This window comes from Dryobates pubescens, chromosome 7 (genome assembly GCF_014839835.1).
Source record: "Dryobates pubescens isolate bDryPub1 chromosome 7, bDryPub1.pri, whole genome shotgun sequence".
Classification (NCBI taxonomy): Eukaryota; Metazoa; Chordata; class Aves; order Piciformes; family Picidae; genus Dryobates; species Dryobates pubescens.
Window position 1 is genome coordinate 1,184,595 of NC_071618.1, and position 17,636 is coordinate 1,202,230.

Sequence of the window (17,636 nt, forward strand, 5' to 3'; positions counted from 1 at the left end):
GCTGAGACAGGGCAGGATCTACGGGCCCCGCGGCTGCCTCAGGCTCCCCCTTCCTTCTTTCCCCCCACCCTCCCGAGCTGCCCCCCGCACGCATGCAGAGAGTCGCGCTTGCGAGCACCGGGCGGCCAAGGCCGTTGTGCCGTTGGGGTTTATGCACCGGCTCCCGGCAGCTCCCCGCCGCTGCTCACCTTTCGCTGCGTCCCAGACGCACATTCCCGGGGCGCCGCCGCCTCCTGCCCTGCCGGGCCGCGTGAGGACTTCACATCGCGGCTGCCCCCGGCACGGACGCACGCATTCACCACCTCTTGCCCGCCTTCTTCTTCCTCCTCCCCAGCTCTCAGCCCCGGCCGCGCTCTCCCTCTTCCTTCCTTCCTCTCCCTCTGCTCCCCCCGGCGCGTTCTCCTCCCCCTCTCGGTGTCCCCAGCAGCAGCCCCTCCTCCCGCCGCCCTTCCTGCGAGCGCGTCACGACAGAGTCTCGCGCCACCAACCGCCGCTCGGTCAACAAGCGGCGCGCGCCGGGCAAGGCCAGCTAGCCCGCCCGCCCCCGGCGCGCCCCCTAGTGGCTCGCGTCCCGCGGAAAGTCGCGTGCTGTTCCGCCGGGGAGCTCTCGCGGCGGGCACGAGCAGCCCGTGCGCTTCTCCGGCTTTCCCACCCACTCCCCCCAACACCCTGGGTGGGCTGCGAAGGGGGCGTGGCGGCAGCGCCCCCTGGCGGCCCGAGGGGCGCGCTGCAAGCCTGGGGGCTGCCGCAAGAGCGGCGGCGGCGGCACGGGCAGACGTTTCACAAAGGGACGCCCCTGTTTGTGCACAGTGTAGCCCGGCCCTGCCGCTTCCGGGACCGCCGGGGGCTGGCCGGCCGGTGGGTGGGAGAAGCGCCCGCGTTTGTCTGCGGTACGGTCGCGTCTGCCGTGAGAGCGGCAGCAGCAGGAGACGGCGGGCAGGCCCCAGTTTGTCAGTCTGCTGCTGGTGGCGCAGGCCTGGGGCCGGCCGCGCCCCAGGGAGGGAGGTGGGAGCTTGTGCTCCGACGGGAGCGGCGCACCTCACTCCCGTTTCTACTGTCCATTGCCGTTCACAGGGCCGCTGTTCAGAGGAAGGCCTGAGTTGAACTGTGTCGGTGGTACGACCCGCACCCTTGCCCTTGCAGATCATCTCTACCCGCGCTTCAGTTAAGCCCTCCGTTCAGGCCTGCATTAGGCTACCCCTGCAGCGTTCCTCGGCTGTCCAAGGCCATTGTAGAGGATGGCAAATCTGAGATCACAACCCAGCTCTGCCCCTGTTGTGGCTGGGGCCTGGTGACTTAAGGGACATTGAGGCAGGTTCAGGCTTCACCAGTCTTACAGTAGAAGGGATTTCTCACAGAGCTCATTCTCTTTGCTCACTAGATATGAGAATACCACCCGTTGGCTTCTCACGTGTGATTCCATGTTTGTAAGTAGCCAGGTTTCTGAAAGGAGCACAACTATGCTACCTGCTCTTCTCTGGTCACTTTAAAATGCAGTGGCCGTTTCATCCCAGGCTGAGGAAGGGATCTCGGCCTCAACAAGTTTCATTAGAGCAGCAGTGAAATAACAGGAGAGGTCAAGTACTTTCCTTGCTGAGCTTTCTAGCACCAGGCAGCACACTCCTGTGCCAAACTAGTCACAGCATGTGTGGGCTGTTCTCCGGTTCTTACCCAGTTACAGCTTATGGGAGTCCATTGGAGATGCTGTGAAGTGTGTCTGTGGGGAGGCTGGGAAGAAGGAAAGACCAGAAGGAAAGACAGGGTATGTAGATATCCTTGTAGGTGTTATTGTGCTATGAGAATGTAACAGAAATAAGATCCATTTTTAGGAAACTAGGCTTTATTTGTTGTGCTACTTAGAGAAAACTTGCTTGTTACTGACTTACATGTTTTAATTCTGGTTATGCAGTTTGTTTTATAAATAGAAAATATCCTGTCCCACAAATGTACTAATTAATATCTACTATCAGTCCCCACTGATACTTGGCAAAACTCCATTTTTGCTAGAAGCACATCAGTCTACCCACATGGACTCAGTTCCAGTAATGTCTCTGTGAGAAATGTCCATATGTGGAACCTTCTTTTCTCCACCTGTTTTATCAGAGGAACAGTTGTCCTGTTCTGTGAAAAAATGTTACTATTTCAAGTATTTTTGTGCTTTGCCCTGTGTGATAAAACTAAGACTTTTATGAGCATCCAGACTTTCCCCTATAGCTAGTTACATACTACTCATGGTATCCAAATAGGATAAGGAAAAATTAAGTTAGGCCTACCTAGGTTAGTCGAATGTCAGCTATTTTAGCCAGGATATAGTTTCTTCATTTCACATAGACAAAATGTTTACAGGAAGTCTTCTAGCACCTTTATGAGAAAACCCCAAATACTTGGCTTTCACTCAGCATTTTAATGAAATTCATCTTCAGAGTGTGTGTTCCCTGCCAGAGGGAAGCACTAACTATAGAGCTTTGGCCAGCTTTAACCTGTCAAATTTTAGAGATGTTGTGGCAGGGTACTTTCTGTCTAATTTTTGATCAGCAATTATGTTACCTGAAAAAACACAGAAGGTGCTGAAAAATACTTTGTTCAGAAAAGTTATGCTATCTAAATACACCCATTTCACTGGGCCAGCATTCTCCAGTTTTGCTGAGAAACATCTCTACTATTCTCAGTCCTAGCTAGTCTGGAAAAAAGTAACTGTTAAAAATATTGCATGATGGGACATGTGCATTATTTTTTCCTTACAGAGCTGTTTCACTAGGGTGAAGTTGTGAAGCAGAAAAACAAGTGGAATAATGATTCATTTAGGTTAGAATGAACAGCTTTAAAATGGTTAGTCAGTTATTATATTTCGATTTTAAACAGAGACTGACATAAACAAATTATAAGAGGAGCCAACAGTTATGTAGAGCTGCATGTGGTGAGAACTATTTCGTTTTGTGAAGTAAAGCTGAGGTAGGAGGTAACAGTGAAAAAGCCTGATGTAGCCATACTATACATTCAGCAAAAATGATGTACAATTAGTTAAAATAGGCCAGTATTAGTTTAAGAAGAAACAGAAAAAGGAATTGTTGTTAAAAAGAGGACAAAAATAGGAGCATTTAGGGAAAGGGACAGATGTTAACGGTAATAAATAATTTCTATGCCTTGTAAAACTCACATGTTACAGTGCATCTGCCCCAACAGGCTTGTGAGCTGACAGAAGAACATTTTAGGTTATAGTCACTAGGCTATGAATGGGGTCATGTGCTTATTCATTGTGTAAATATTTAGAGAGTGAAGCCTGGCTCAGAGCTTACTGAGTTCAGTAAATGTATTCTTGCTGCTTTCACCAAGTTTGGAATTGTCTGGGGCTGGGACAGAGGCACTGTATGTACAGATTTCTTTTCAGTAGAGCTGCATTCTTAACTGGGGCATCTCAATTAGGTAAGCATTATCTCACTGAGGAATCTTTACCTGTAAATCCCACTTTCTAAGTAAAAATCTGCTCCACCTTACCAAAAAAAAACCCGCATCTGATGTAATTTCAGTCACTTCAGCACAAAAGAAGTTCCAGGTGAAATACAAGAGGCTCAGTGTCATGCTGCTTGCAGACTAATATGGGATACGTGACCAAGAGGTGATTGTAGCTGCTATAGACTTTGGAGGCTGCTGTCATAAATACAGCACAACTCTGCGCCTCTTATTGTTGGAAAAGGTATATAAAGCCACCAATGGACGATTTATCCCCATCCCCTTTTCTCCTCCTAGTCTTGCATGTTTCCTAGAGTGATCTTGTGCTGCGTAGTACATATAAATAGAAAGGCAAATATTTTGCTATTCCACAGAGAAGAACAGCATAGTGGAGGTTGTAGCAAGATGAGGGTTGGTCTTTTCTCCCAGACAACAAGTGATAAGAGGAAATTACATCATGTTGCAGGGTAAGTTTTGATTGGACATTAGTAAAAATGTATTCACTGCAAGGGTTGTCAAGCACTGGAATAGGCTGCCCAGGAAAGTGGTTGAGTCACCATGCTTGGAAGTATTTAAAAGATGTGTGGATGTAGGACTAGGGGGCATGGTTTAGTGGTGGACTTGGCAGTGCTGGATGAACAGTTGGACTTGATCTTAAAGGTTTTTCCCAGCCCAAACAATGCTAAGATTCTATTATTGTCTATTCCATTGCTTCCTGATTTGCTGCTATGTAGGTAGTTGTGTTTACAGCGAAAAGCACTGCAATTGCTTTGCTAGAGCCAGGCTGAGTATACAGTAAAAGAAAGCTCACCAGCCTCATCCCATCTCCAAATGGAGAGGCTCAATAATGTCAAGCTGACAACCAGTTGTTGCTCTCAGATTTTACATACCAGTCATCAATGCCTGCAACTTCTGTAGCTCTTGTTCAGTGGCAGCAGTCCCCTGACCACCAAATAACTGTGACCGGCTGCAATGTGAAAGCTAATGAACTTTTACTGTACTGTGCAGTAGCTATGTCGTTCTCATTCTAGTTCTGCTAGTCAAGGAGCTCTTGTAAGATTCACCCGTGCTGAATTCATGCTAGGCTGGAGACTCCCAACTCAAATTCAGTTTTCAGCAGCAAATGCAGAGGTGATTTTGATTCAGACAGCAGAGATTTGAGAAAAGAGGGCACTGACTTCCTCTGAAGGTGTTGGCTGGGCTGCCCGGGGAGGTGGTGGTGTCACCATCATTGGGGGTGTTCAAGAGGAGACCTGATAGGGTGCTTGGTTGCATGGTTTAGTTGATTAGGTGGGTTGGATAATAGGTTGGACGCAATGATCTTGACGGTCTCTTCCAACCTGGTTTATTCTATTCTATTCTCTGGACGTTTTAGTAATGCCAACAGGTTATAGTATCACAGTATCACCAAGGTTGGAAGAGACCTCAGAGATCATCAGGTCCAACCTGTCACCACAGATCTCATGACTAGACCAGGGCACCAAGTGCCACGTCCAATCCCCTCTTGAACACCTCCAGGGATGGTGACTCCACCACCTCCCTGGGCAGCCCATTCCAATGACGAATGACTCGCTCAGTGAAGAACTTTCTCCTCACCTCAAGCCTAAACTTCCCCTGGCGCAGCTTGAGACTGTGTCCCCTTGTTCTGGTGCTGGTTGCTAGAGAGAAGAGACCAACCCCCTCCTGTCTACAACCACCTTTCAGGTAGTTGTAGAGGGCAATGAGGTCACCCCTGAGCCTCCTCTTCTCCAGGCTAAACAATCCCCGCTCCCTCAGCCTCTCCTCATAGGGCTGTGCTCAAGGCCTCTCCCCAGCCTTGTTGCCCTTCTCTGGACACGTTCAAGTGTCTCGATGTCCTTCTTAAACTGAGGGGCCCAGAACTGGACACAGTACTCGAGGTGCGGCCTAACCAATGCAGAGTCCAGGGGCACAATGACCTCCCTGCTCCTGCTGGCCACACTATTCCTAATGCAGGCCAGGATGCCGTTGGCCTTCTTGGCCCCCTGGGCACACTGCTGGCTCATGTTTAGGCGGGTGTCAATCAGCACCCCCAGGTGCCTCTCTGTTTGGCAGCTCTCCAGCCACTCTGACCCCAGCCTGTAGCTCTGCATGGGGTTGCCGTGGCCAAAGTGCAGCACCCGGCACTTGGATTTGTTGAATGCCATCCTGTTGGACTCTGCCCATCTGTCCAGTCGGTCAGGGGCCCTCTGCAGAGCCTTTCCACCCTCTAACTGACCAACATCTGTTCCTAACTTGGTGTCATCTGCAAACTTGCTGATGACTGACTCAACCCCCTCATCCAGATCATCAATGAAGATGTTAAAGAGGATGGGGCCCAGCACTGATCCCTGGGGCACACCATTGGTGACTGGCCCCAGCTGGCTGTGGCACCATTCACCACCACTCTTTGGGCTCAGCCTCCAGCCAGTTCCTAACCCAGCACAGAGTGTTGCTGTCCAAGCCACGAGCTGACAGCTTAGCCAGCAGTTTGCTGTGGGGGACGGTGTCAAAGGCCTTGCTGAAGTCCAGGTAGACCACATCCACAGGCCTCCCCACGTCCACCAGGCAGTCAACTGATCATAGAAGGAGCTCAGGTTGGAGAGGCAGGACCTGCCCTTCCTGAATCCATGCTGGCTGCACCTGAGCCCTTGGCCATCCTTCAGGTGCACAGTTATTGCTGCCAGGATAATCTGTTCCATCACTTTCCCTGGCACTGAGGTCAGGCTGCCAGGCCTGGAGTTTCCAGGTTCCTCCATCCAACCCTTCTTGTGGATGGGGACCACACTGGCCGGTTTCCAGTCATCTGGGACCTCTCCAGTGAGCCAGGACTGGAGGAAAATGATGGAGCGCGGCTTGGCCAGCTCATCTGCCAGCTCTCTCAGCACCCTAGGATGGATCCCGTCCGGTCCCACGGACCTATCAGTGTCCAGGTTCAGCCGTCATTCAGCAGTTTGACTCAGCTTGACTCCTCTTTGACCCCCAGGTATTTTTCTGTTCACAAACCATGGAACACTGTTTCGTACCAAAGGGGGTATAATTACACCCGAACACAACCCAATATACAACAGCACACAGGTCAGCACGGGATTATTTTACATGCCAACACGCGCGTACACACCCCGCTCCTGGAACAGCCAGCTGCCTGCAGCTGGAGGGATGAATGCAGGGAGTGGTGCATCAACCCGGACCAGCGGCGAAGCCCCAGCCAAACCCCGGCGGGGAGGATCGGCAGCCGCAGCGCGCGTGGTACGAGGCGGGCTCCGTCGCAGCGTGCCCTGGCACGGTGCGGGAGGACCCTCGGCTCCATCTCCCAGCAGCAGCACCTAACGGGGCGGCGGCGGCACTGCAGGGGAGCCCGGCGTCATCTCCCGGCGAGGCGGTGCTGCATTGCGGGCCCAGCCCGCCCCGCCCGCTCCCCGCTCTCCCCCCGCCTCTCTTCCCCGGCTCGCCCCGCGTCCTGCGTGGCACGGCAGGCCCGCAGCCGCACGGCACGGTGGGTCTGGGGAGCCGCTTGCCTCGGAGCGGCGGGAGAGGAGGCGCGGAGCCGGGCGGCGGCTGTAGGGAGGCAGCTGCGGGCTCGGTCCACACGCATCGGTTCGGGGCCCTGACATCCTTTAGCGTGGTTGCAGTTGAACAGCCTCAGTGAAAAGGCCGGCGTGCCCCGCGCTGGTGAATGGTCAGACACGCACACCCCGCACTCCCGCCGAATGAACGCGGGGTACGCGCTCGTCTGCATTTTCGCACGTCTCTCTCAGGGCAGAGGTAGCTGCGAACGACAGGCACATTTCAGGGCTCCTGCAATGCTGTAGTAACACAGCCTGCTGTAGTGATGCTCTAAATATTGACATGTAAACGCTGCAGGATTGTTGCAGTAGTGTCCTAACCATGCAGTATTGTTTCTTGGGAACCAGTGGAACTGCTGTTGCAAAATCTCATCGGCATTTGGTGCTGGCATTAATATCTTACATAAGGGTCTGTTGCTACCTACAGATACTCTTTAACCATGATGCCAATTTTCATTAGATCCTGAAGGACAATGCAGTCAGATATTTTAAGGCAGAATATATTTTATTACAATGATAATTAGTTCTGCTATGTAGGGCTGCTCTTGCTTTTTAAAGAGTGAAAGATGATAAGATTTCTAGCTGTCTAGCTAGGGAGAGAAATCCCTGCCTTTCTTGCATTATCTTAAACATCACAGAGGAAAAAAAGTGCATCTGCAGGATAATCTACACTTACAAACAACTTTAAAAAGTAAAATTCCTCTTCATGTTACTAAGAACAGTTCTGAAAGGATAAAACAAGTTAAAAATAAAAACTGGCAGACAGTAGCAGTCTACACTTGGGCCTGGCATTAGGGTGAATGGCTGTGGGGCTCTTTGTACAGGAGACACTCTCAAAAAAAGAACAAAGACCTAAGTTAAAAAATGGTGGGAAGCAAAACAATTATGAACTACAGACAAACCTGGAAAGGCTGTTGGAAGGAATCATAGCCAAGTTGTCTCCAGGCTTTTTGCTAATGATGGAACAATATGGCTGTTACATTACCAGTGCAGTCTACAAGACTGCAGGGAAAGGTGTCACCAGTGGATACTTCTGTGTCTTCAACCTGCCCAAATAAGAGCAGCAAGAATGCTGGCATGTGAGCCTGTTCTGATACCTTTATTTTACCAACCCACTTTATTCCCCAGTAGTCATTTTGGAGTGGTGCAAAAGTGGCCAGGATGGACCAGTGCACAAGGCCTATTTTACATACAGTATGAATTAATTGAGGAGTCTAAAGATCACTTAGTCTTCTGATGGGCGACAACTTTGTTTAACTGTTACAGACTCTGTGGTCACAACTGAATGATGAAGAGTTCTCCCCTAGTCATGTGTCAGGGCTGAATCTGCCCTTGGATCTGGGAAGACTCCATAAAAATAAGTTTATTTAGAGTAATTTTGTGCTAAGGCAGTTTAGGACACTGCAGTGGAACTTACTTTAGATGAAAATTGCACATCTGCAAGGATTTCTACATTAGCTAGATAGTGCTCAGCATCTTCATTTCAGTAGCTCCCTCAATGCAAAATGGGTTTTGTGAAGAGCAAATACACGAGTGAATTGCCACCTGCAGCCCCCGTTTCAATTAATCTGAATCCATGACTCAGTACTCAAAAGATATTGTGAGGTTATAATATACTAGCTGTATAGATGCAATGTAATGCATGCCTGTTGACCTTTTCTTTATTCTACTCTTCCTAGGCTATTATTCACTTATTGATTATAAGTTCTGCATCTCCGCTTCAAAAAGAAATTGAGATGGAGTCCTTGATCTCTAGTTCTGTGTTTCTTATTGTAGTTTCTTCATAATTTCCAGCTGAGCTTGGAGTGTTGTTGGTTACAGACATCCCTTATGGAGTTTTGCCAAAAGCAGGTGCTTGCTACAACACAGGATAGTCTATTCCAAACCAACAAAGTCACTGTTAGGGACCTGGAAAAAAAATCCAAACCACCAACAAAACACTATGTAGGTTTATTGAATCACAATGATACAAAGATGCCTAAAGCTGTGTATCTCAGTTACCTTCCCAGTTTCTCCATATTCAGAAATGTGGATCTCTTTTCACAGTGACCAAGCAGATGGAAGTCCTCGATGTCAGGCTTTCGCAGGCCCTTGTTGGCCTGTTTACAAGTTGCACGGGAGGAGAGCTCCTCCTCTCTGCAATGTTAGTTTTCTGCTGTAAATTCCACGTGGCCTGTCTTTGTGCTAAGGCAAGTAAAGATTCTTTTGTTACAAGGTCAGTTACCCTCAGTTCTTTTTTCCCCTTTGTCTCGGTCCAGAGAGGGAGAGAGACTCAGTTCCCGTATTGTGAAATTAGATGCACAAAGGAGGCCAAAATATCAACAGATAGACTATTTATTACATAAATAAAGTGGATGGATCAGAAGGGGAGAGAGAAAATAGAGAGGGAGAGGGAGAAGAGGAAAAGAATTATATTACCACACCCCTCACCCCTCCCAAGACAGTTTGAGTCTGTGGAGGAAAGGTGCTGCAGGAGATGTTGGGTTTGTAGAGAAAGGGGCTGGAGAAGGGTTATGGTCCTCTGGGCAGCCTCTTCAGCTCCATGAGTTGCAGCAGGTGGATCTTGGGACACGGAAAGGGGGTTCAGTCTGCTTCTTCCAGGCTCCATGATGATATTGGTATGTGTCCAAGTATTGTCCCTCAGGAAATCAGGGGCCAGGTGGTGAATCCATTGTCTCACCATCCTCCCTTTCCAGGCTACTTGATGGGTGGAGATGATCTTGTTTTATGCATATTCCCGAAGGTGGCCTCGGTCGTTGATTTTATCTTTGTTGAGTCACTCAGGAGAGACAAGCTTTAGTCTCTCACACCCTTTTACTACTTGGAGTCAGTGTGTTCCTTCTCCTCACAATTGTTTGAGATCTCAGTTATATGGAAATCCATACATTGTCCTTTTATTCAGTGCTGCCAGGGTTGTGGGATTTTTGTTTCTTTTTTTTTTCCCCATTGTGATACAGGATTAATGTATTCCATTGGCAGCATTCAGATGGGTTTACCTGTCCTCTCTGCACAGATGGCAAGGTGTTGTTGCTGGGGTTCTTTCTTTATAAAGCTATAGAAGAACTCAGCTTTTCAGTGCTGGAAATCTGCCAGTACATTTGTTCTGTCTCTCAGCATTCAAGGTACCTTGTGCTGGGTTACACCCATCCTGGGAAGGGTGTAACCCAGCACATACCTGAATAACGGTGAGTGCCCTATCTGAAAAAACAAGTTACAGAGATTCTTCTGCAACTTCCAGTTAACAGCCAGGAAGGGCCCTGATGTAATTTGGAAGACAGAGCTGTACTCTGGCATATTTTTGAGTGATATGTCTTGTGCGACAGCATTCAAGAATGCAAGTGCTGAAAAATATCACTGACATCAGTGAAGTGGATGCAGTGGATTTAGTGAATCCTGACATAGAAGACGCAATTGGAACCAGAGATGAAGCATTGAATTGATTTCTTCTAATTTAGATACCTACAGCTGAGCTAGCTTTGAATATACTTGTTTCCACTGAGTATAAAGAGACCCTGGGATGACTAGCTTAGATATAAAAGTCTGTGCTCTGGAATGTTTGATATTAACTAAGATGACTCTTACTCATAAAAGTCTTCTCACTTTTCTGCCATGCATCACAGTCTTCTTACATGAGGTCAGATAATGGGCTACAGGATCAGACCCTGTCTATTTTATTTGCAAAGTATATAGAGAAAGAAAGGGTTAGGGAGAAACGACTGGATAAGGCAAATCAAATATCTTTTCTACAAATACAAGTATCACATGTAATGGCTACCTGAGAAATGTGCTGTGGGAGAAATTAATGAGTCTGAAACAAGGAAAGCTTTACAAGTAAGACACCGTCTTCAAACTCAACTCTGGGTACTCCTGTGAATCCTCAATCAAGTCTCAGTGCCTCAAAGTCACTTAGGGGCAATAGGGACCACTTTATCCTTTGGCTTTTCTGGGCTGCTGGGAAACCTACTGACAGATCCTGAGAAAGCAGCCTCTTGAATTGGTCTGGCCTACTCTGTCTCTCAGCCCAGTGTAGAGTCCCAGAGAGAGACAGAATTGCCACCACAACATTTAAGGAAGGGATAAACAAGTAAAATGTGGATGGTAACATGGGGAAAAGAGGACAGCATGTCAGCAGGATAAAATGGTGTGAATGTTACAGCTGAGTTAGTAGCAGAAAGTGGTAGAAAAGAAAAAAGCTTTTGCTGAGGCTCAAGGTAGGAAAAGATCTGCAGGATGTTTGTGAGTGAGAAGAAGAGACTGATCAATACAGGATTTTTTTTGCATGTAAACAGAGATTTCTATAAAACTCTTGGAAAGAATTTCAATTGCTTCACATGATGAGAAAGGGAAAACATACTTTAATTGATACAACATTGGAATCCTCTTTTTTCTTTTTCCAAGATTCCTGTCTTACTGGATGTAAATTTGCCAGAAGTTAAAACAACTTTGAGGTGCCAGGATGTGTCTAAATATTGTGGTAGAGGAGGTTTTCAAAGAGCCCATTGAATTGAATAATGTTACAGGTGCATGCTCAAATCACACTCCTGAATTGCAGGCAGTTCTAGGAGGCTACATGCTGCACAAATCATACAGCTGTGATAATACAGAAACAGGTCTAAACTGGATTACAGTAGCTTTATTGTTAAAAAAGGCTGAATACTGGCTGTCACTTTTCTCTCAGAATGCAAACTCTTCAGATGTGAAGTTAAGTGAAGTTTGTCTTGGAGCTGCATTCTTCTTGGAGGCCTGAGACTAAGAGGAGGACTGTGAAAAAAAATCTTCCCACTCATACCTGTGATGGATTCCTCTGATTTATGTTTTAACGAAGAATAACAGAATGCCACCATGAATTAGCAACATTCTTCTTTCCTGCTACTCTGGCCTAGCAGAACAGAGGATATGAATGTCATATGGAGCAAATGCTGATTCTTCCATGCTCAAATAGAAGCAAAAAATATTTTTCAGAAATGGTGAACACCTAGCAGTCCAGCTGATTTAAAGTCTGTGGAACATTTGGGATTTCCAATCACAATTATAGCCCAGGGCAAGTTAGTTAGGCTGAGTGTGTGGGTTTCCTGCCTGAGAAAGGCATAGCACAAATTATTTCCTCTGACATTTGTAGCTTATTAAAGATTTATCCATGTTTTGCACTCCTAACTCAAATTGCCATGTAAAAACACTGTAAGTGGGAGCAGCAAATGTTTGAAATCAAGCCAAGCCTGTCTGAACTTGGCATTCAGAAAAGTCGATGCACTTCAAAGGAAAAATAGATCTTTTACATGTGAACCATAAACCATCTGCAAAATCTTAACTTTTTGAAGTGAACATCCTGTGGTCATTTTCATCATAACTAAAAGATTACAAAATCCAGAAGAAAATGCACAGGTTGTCTAGTTCTTTTACCTGAATGTATCTTGGATAGGCAACCGATAATGACTCAAATGCATGCTGTGCATTCAAGGGAAGACCAGAAAAGATCATCCAAAAGATTGCTCACTCTGGGTAATCCAAGACAATTTCTTCCTTAAATGGCAGACCATATAAGGCAAAGGCAATAGACCAGCAAGTCAGACTTGCTGTTGTTAAGATACAAAAGAGTTTCCAAGAAAATGCCATGTGGTGCACTCCTCAGCAGAGCATAGGACTTTCACATAAACTCTGCTTTGAAAGCATCATTGCTTGGCACAGACTGTTCTGGTGCTCACAGCTGAGAAAAGAGTGTGTCCCCAGTTCACCCCTGCTTCTTCCACATGCTTCTGCTGACTTTCAATGTATGGGACATTTCCTGAGGGGATTCAGAACAAGTGTTTTGTACTGGATTTTCAGAGACTGCACTGTTGAGTGGAAATTTGTATTTTTGCCTGTGGGGCTATGGTGGTGCTGGTTTCTATATGAATGTTTCACTGTTCCTCTTGCCATTTCCCCTCTCTCCATGTATACACATCTGCACACACATGTATGCACATACAAACAAGATGGTGCAAGGAGGAGATGCGGCATGTGCCTTTCCTTCCCGTAATAGTAGTGAGAGCTGTGAGGTGGAGAGTGGAGTATGTACTGTATCTTGGTGTGGACACACTAGTTAGGGCTCTCTGAAAGCTGCAGCAGCCCATCTGCAGTCCTAGAGATCCCTAGTCTAAGATGCAGCCTTGCACTATCTGGCAGCGCAGGGCCTGGGCTTTATCTCAAGTTTATCTCAAGCAGCCCAAAGCATATATGAAGCTAATTTTTGCCAGAGCTAATCCTTCTTTCCTGTGTGAATTCAACAAGTGACAAATCCAGGCAGGATGCTCTGCCCAAGGTGTGAGAGCATCCCATGGATTTCTGTCTCTTCTCCTGTGCCTCAGCTGAGCTCTGTGTGTGTGAAATCTCTGTTGGTTGAATGGTAAAACTGGAAGCACAGAGAAAATATAAGGAACAATGCAAGTAGATTTGAAAGGGATTTGAGTCATTTAGTTGATGAGCCAGCAGATGGCAAATGCTGGTTGGTATAGAAAATGAAAAGTAATTAGTCTGGGAACAAAGAGCAAATGTAGGGAATGGGTATTACAACCAGTGCACTGATCAGAGAAAGGGGTTACAGTGGAGAAAAATAATCATAGAAACTGACACTTCAGTCCACAGCTGCAATATAAAAGGCAAACAAGACTCTAGACCGATGGAACAGTGAGCTATAATGCACCACAAAAGAGGCAATACGGTCTTCTGGAAGGTGGTTATTAGGCCCCTTCAGAATACTGCATGGAGTATGGGTCTTAGGAATGTTATGTTTGGAGAAGGGTGAATTATAAAGCAGCTTTAATGGTTTTGATGATTTCAGTTCTGAGGCAAAATTAAGAGGCTCATTTTGAGGAGTCAAAGAGACTGTAAAGAGTTTTTAAAGTCATAGTAATGATCAGTACAGTTGCCAGAAAATACTCATAGTGCTATGAGATTATAAAAATTAAGGAAGTGATACTGAGCAGAGAGCACAAACATCCAAGGGATCAGGCCAGCCAGCATGGATTCAGGAAGGGCAGGTCCTGCCTGACCAACCTGATCTCCTTCTATGAGCAGGTAGCCTGCCTGGTGGGTGTGGGGAGGCCTGTGGATGTAGTCTACCTGGACCTCAGCAAGGCCTTTGACACCATCCCCCACAGCAAACTCCTGGCCAAGCTGTCAGCCCACGGCTTGGATGGGAGCACACTGCATTGGGTTAGGAACTGGCTGGAGGGCCGAGCCCAGAGAGTGGTGGTGAATGGTGCCACAGCCAGCTGGCAGCCAGGCACCAGTGGTGTGCCCCAGGGATCAGTGCTGGGCCCTGTGCTCTTTGACATCTTTATTGATGATCTGGATGAGGGCATTGAGTCCATCATCAGTAAATTTGCAGATGACACCAAGCTGGGGGCAGGAGTTGATCTGCTGGAGAGTAGAGAGGCTCTGCAGAGGGACCTCGACAGGCTGGACAGATGGGCAGAGGCCAACGGCATGAGACTGAACACATCCAAGTGCCGGGTTCTGCACATTGGCCACAACAACCCCATGCAGAGCTACAGGCTGGGGTCAGAGTGGCTGGAGAACAGTCAGGCTGAGAGGGACCTGGGGGTGCTGGTCGATGGTAGGCTGAACATGAGCCTGCAGTGTGCCCAGGCAGCCTAGAGGGCCAATGGCATCCTGGCCTGCATCAGGAACAGTGTGGCCAGCAGGAGCAGGGAGGTGATTCTGCCCCTGGACTCAGCACTGCTTAGGCCACACCTTGAGTCCTGTGTCCAGTTCTGGGCCCCTCAGTTTAGGAAGGAGGTTGACTTGCTGGAGCTTGTCCAGAGAAGGGCAACAAAGTTGGTGAGGGGTTTGGAACACAAGCCCTATGAGGAGAGGCTGAGGGAGCTGGGGTTGCTTAGCCTGGAGAAGAGGATGCTCCAGGGGTGACCTTATCACAGTATCACAGTATCACAGTAACTAAGGTTGGAAGAGACCCCAAGGATCATCAAGTCCAACCTGTCTCCACAGACCTCACAACTAGACCATGGCACCAAGTGCCACGTCCAATCTCCCCTTGAACACCTCCAGGGACGGTGACTCCACCACCTCCCTGGGCAGCCCATTCCAATGACGAATGACTCGCTCAGTGAAGAACTTTTTCCTCACCTTGAGTCTAAACCTCCCCTGGCACAGCTTGAGACTGTGTCCCCTTGTTCTGGTGCTGGTTGCCTGGGAGAAGAGACCAACCCCTTCCTGTCTACAACCACCTTTCAGGTAGTTGTAGAGGGCAATGAGGTCACCCCTGAGCCTTCTCTTCTCCAGGCTAAACAATCCCAGCTCCCTCAGCCTCTCCTCACAGGGCTGTGCTCAAGGCCTCTCCCCAGCCTTGTTGCCCTTCTCTGGACACGTTCAAGTGTCTCAATGTCCTTCTTAAACTGAGAGGCCCAGAACTGGACACAGTACTCAAGGTGTGGCCCAACCAATGCAGAGTCCAGGGGCACAATGACCTCCCTGCTCCTGCTGGCCACACTATTCCTAATACAGGCCAGGATGCCATTGGCCCTCTTGGCCACCTGGGCACACTGCTGGCTCATGTTTAGGCGGGTGTCAATCAGCACCCCCAGGTCCCTCTCCGTTTGGCAGCTCTCCAGCCACTCTGACCCCAGCCTGTAGCTCTGCATGGGGTTGCCGTGGCCAAAGTGCAGCACCCGGCACTTGGACTTGTTAAATGCCATCCTGTTGGACTCTGCCCATCTGTCCAGTCGGTCAAGGGCCCTCTGCAGAGCCTTTCCACCCTCTAACTGACCAACATCTGTTCCTAACTTGGTGTCATCTGCAAACTTGCTGATGACTGACTCAACCCCCTCATCCAGATCATCAATGAAGATGTTAAAGAGGATGGGGCCCAGCACTGATCCCTGGGGGACGCCACTGGTGACTGGCCCCAGCTGGATGTGGCACCATTCACCACCACTCTCTGGGCTCAGCCTCCAGCCAGTTCCTAACCCAGCACAGAGTGTTGCTGTCCAAGCCACGAGCTGACAGCTTAGCCAGCAGTTTACTGTGGGGGACAGTATCAAAGGCCTTGCTGAAGTCCAGGTAGACCACATCCACAGCCTGCCCCACAGCCACCAGGCAGTCACCTGATCATAGAAGGAGATCAGGTTGGTGAGGCAGGACCTGCCCTTCCTGAATCCATGTTGGCTGGACCTGAGCCCTTGGCCATCCTTCAGGTGCGCAGTTATTGCCTCCAGGATAATCTGTTCCATCACTTTCCCTGGCACTGAGGTCAGGCTGCCAGGCCTGGAGTTTCCAGGTTCCTCCATCCATCCCTTCTTGTGGATGGGGACCACAGTGGCCGGTTTCCAGTCATCTGGGACCTCTCCAGTGAGCCAGGACTGGAGGAAAATGATGGAGAGCGGCTTGGCCAGCTCATCTGCCAGCTCTCTCAGCACCCTAGGATGGATCCCATCCGGTCCCACGGACTTGTGAGTGTCCAAGTGGCTCAGCAGGTCCCGGACTAATTCCTCATGGATTTCTGGGGCATTACACTGCTCCCCGACCCTATTACCCAGCTCAGGAGGCCACTCATCCTGGACTCCTACCTTGCTGTTAAACATCGAGGCAAAGAAGGCGTTCAGGACCTCAGCCTTTTCCTCATCTTCGGTCACCATGTTCCCCTCCAGGTCCAGTAAGGAGTGGAGGTTCTTCTTGCCCTTCTTTTTAGCATTGATATATTTGTAAAGATGCTTTTTATTGTCTTTCACAGAGGTGGCCAGCTTCAGTTCCAACTGGGCCTTTGCCTCTCTAATTTTATTCCTACATAATCTGACCACTTCCTTGAATATACCTGGAGAAGCCTTCCCCTCCTTCCAAAGGTGACACAGCCTCTTTTTTTCCCTTAATTCCTCCAGGAGCTGCTTGCTCATCCAGGCCCAGAGCCTTCCCCTGGGCTCATCTTTCGGCACATGGGGACCGCCAGTTCCTGTGCCTTCAAGAGCTCCTCTTTGAAGCAGCTCCAACCCTCCTGGACCCCTCGGTTCTTGAGGGTTGGTACCCAGGGAACTTTACAAATAAGTTTCTTAAAGAGGCTGAAGTTTGCCCTCCCGCAGTCCAAGGTGAAGGTTCTGTTGGTGCTCCTCCTTATCTCCCTGCAGATTGAAAACTTCACTATTCGTGGTCACTGCACCCTAGGCAGCCTCCCACGGTCACATCTCCCACTAGCCCTTCCCTATTGGAGAGCAGCAGGTCAAGCAGAGCCTGTCCCCTGGTAGGCTCACTTAACAGCTGCGTCAGGAATCTTCTGGACTGCCTTCTCTCTGCTGAATTAAGTTCCCAGCAGATATCTGGCAGGTTGAAGTCCCCCACGAGGACAAGATCTGATGATCTTGAAACAGCCTCCAGTTGTTTGTAGAATAATTTATCAGCCTCCTCATCCTGGCTGGGTGGTCTGTAACAGACTCCAACCAGGATGTCAGATTTGTTGGGCTGCCCTCTGATTTTAACCCACAGGCTCTCAATTCCCTCATCTTCCACCTCAAGTTCTGAGGCAGAAAGTGTCTCTCTACACTCTCTACAACTACCTGAAGTTGCTCTCTACAACTACCAGCTGGTTGCTCTCTACAACTACCTGAAGGGAGGTTGTGGACAGGCAGAGGTTGGTCT

At 48.7% G+C, this 17,636-nt stretch overlaps 1 protein-coding gene across 3 annotated transcripts in view; it reads right to left on the minus strand.

Annotated features, from left to right (window-relative positions):
* Nucleotides 1-415, minus strand: part of REV1 (REV1 DNA directed polymerase) — a 62,050-nt gene extending 61,635 nt beyond the window's left edge. For all 3 annotated transcript variants that reach the window (XM_054162833.1, XM_054162830.1, XM_054162832.1), the window contains exon 1: nucleotides 189-415. Coding sequence is in view for 1 of the 3 variants with exons in the window: in XM_054162830.1 (XP_054018805.1) it covers nucleotides 189-213 (25 nt within the window). In the remaining 2 variants the exon portion in view is untranslated. The remainder of the gene's footprint in view (nucleotides 1-188) is intronic.
* Nucleotides 416-17,636: the final 17,221 nt, after the last annotated feature.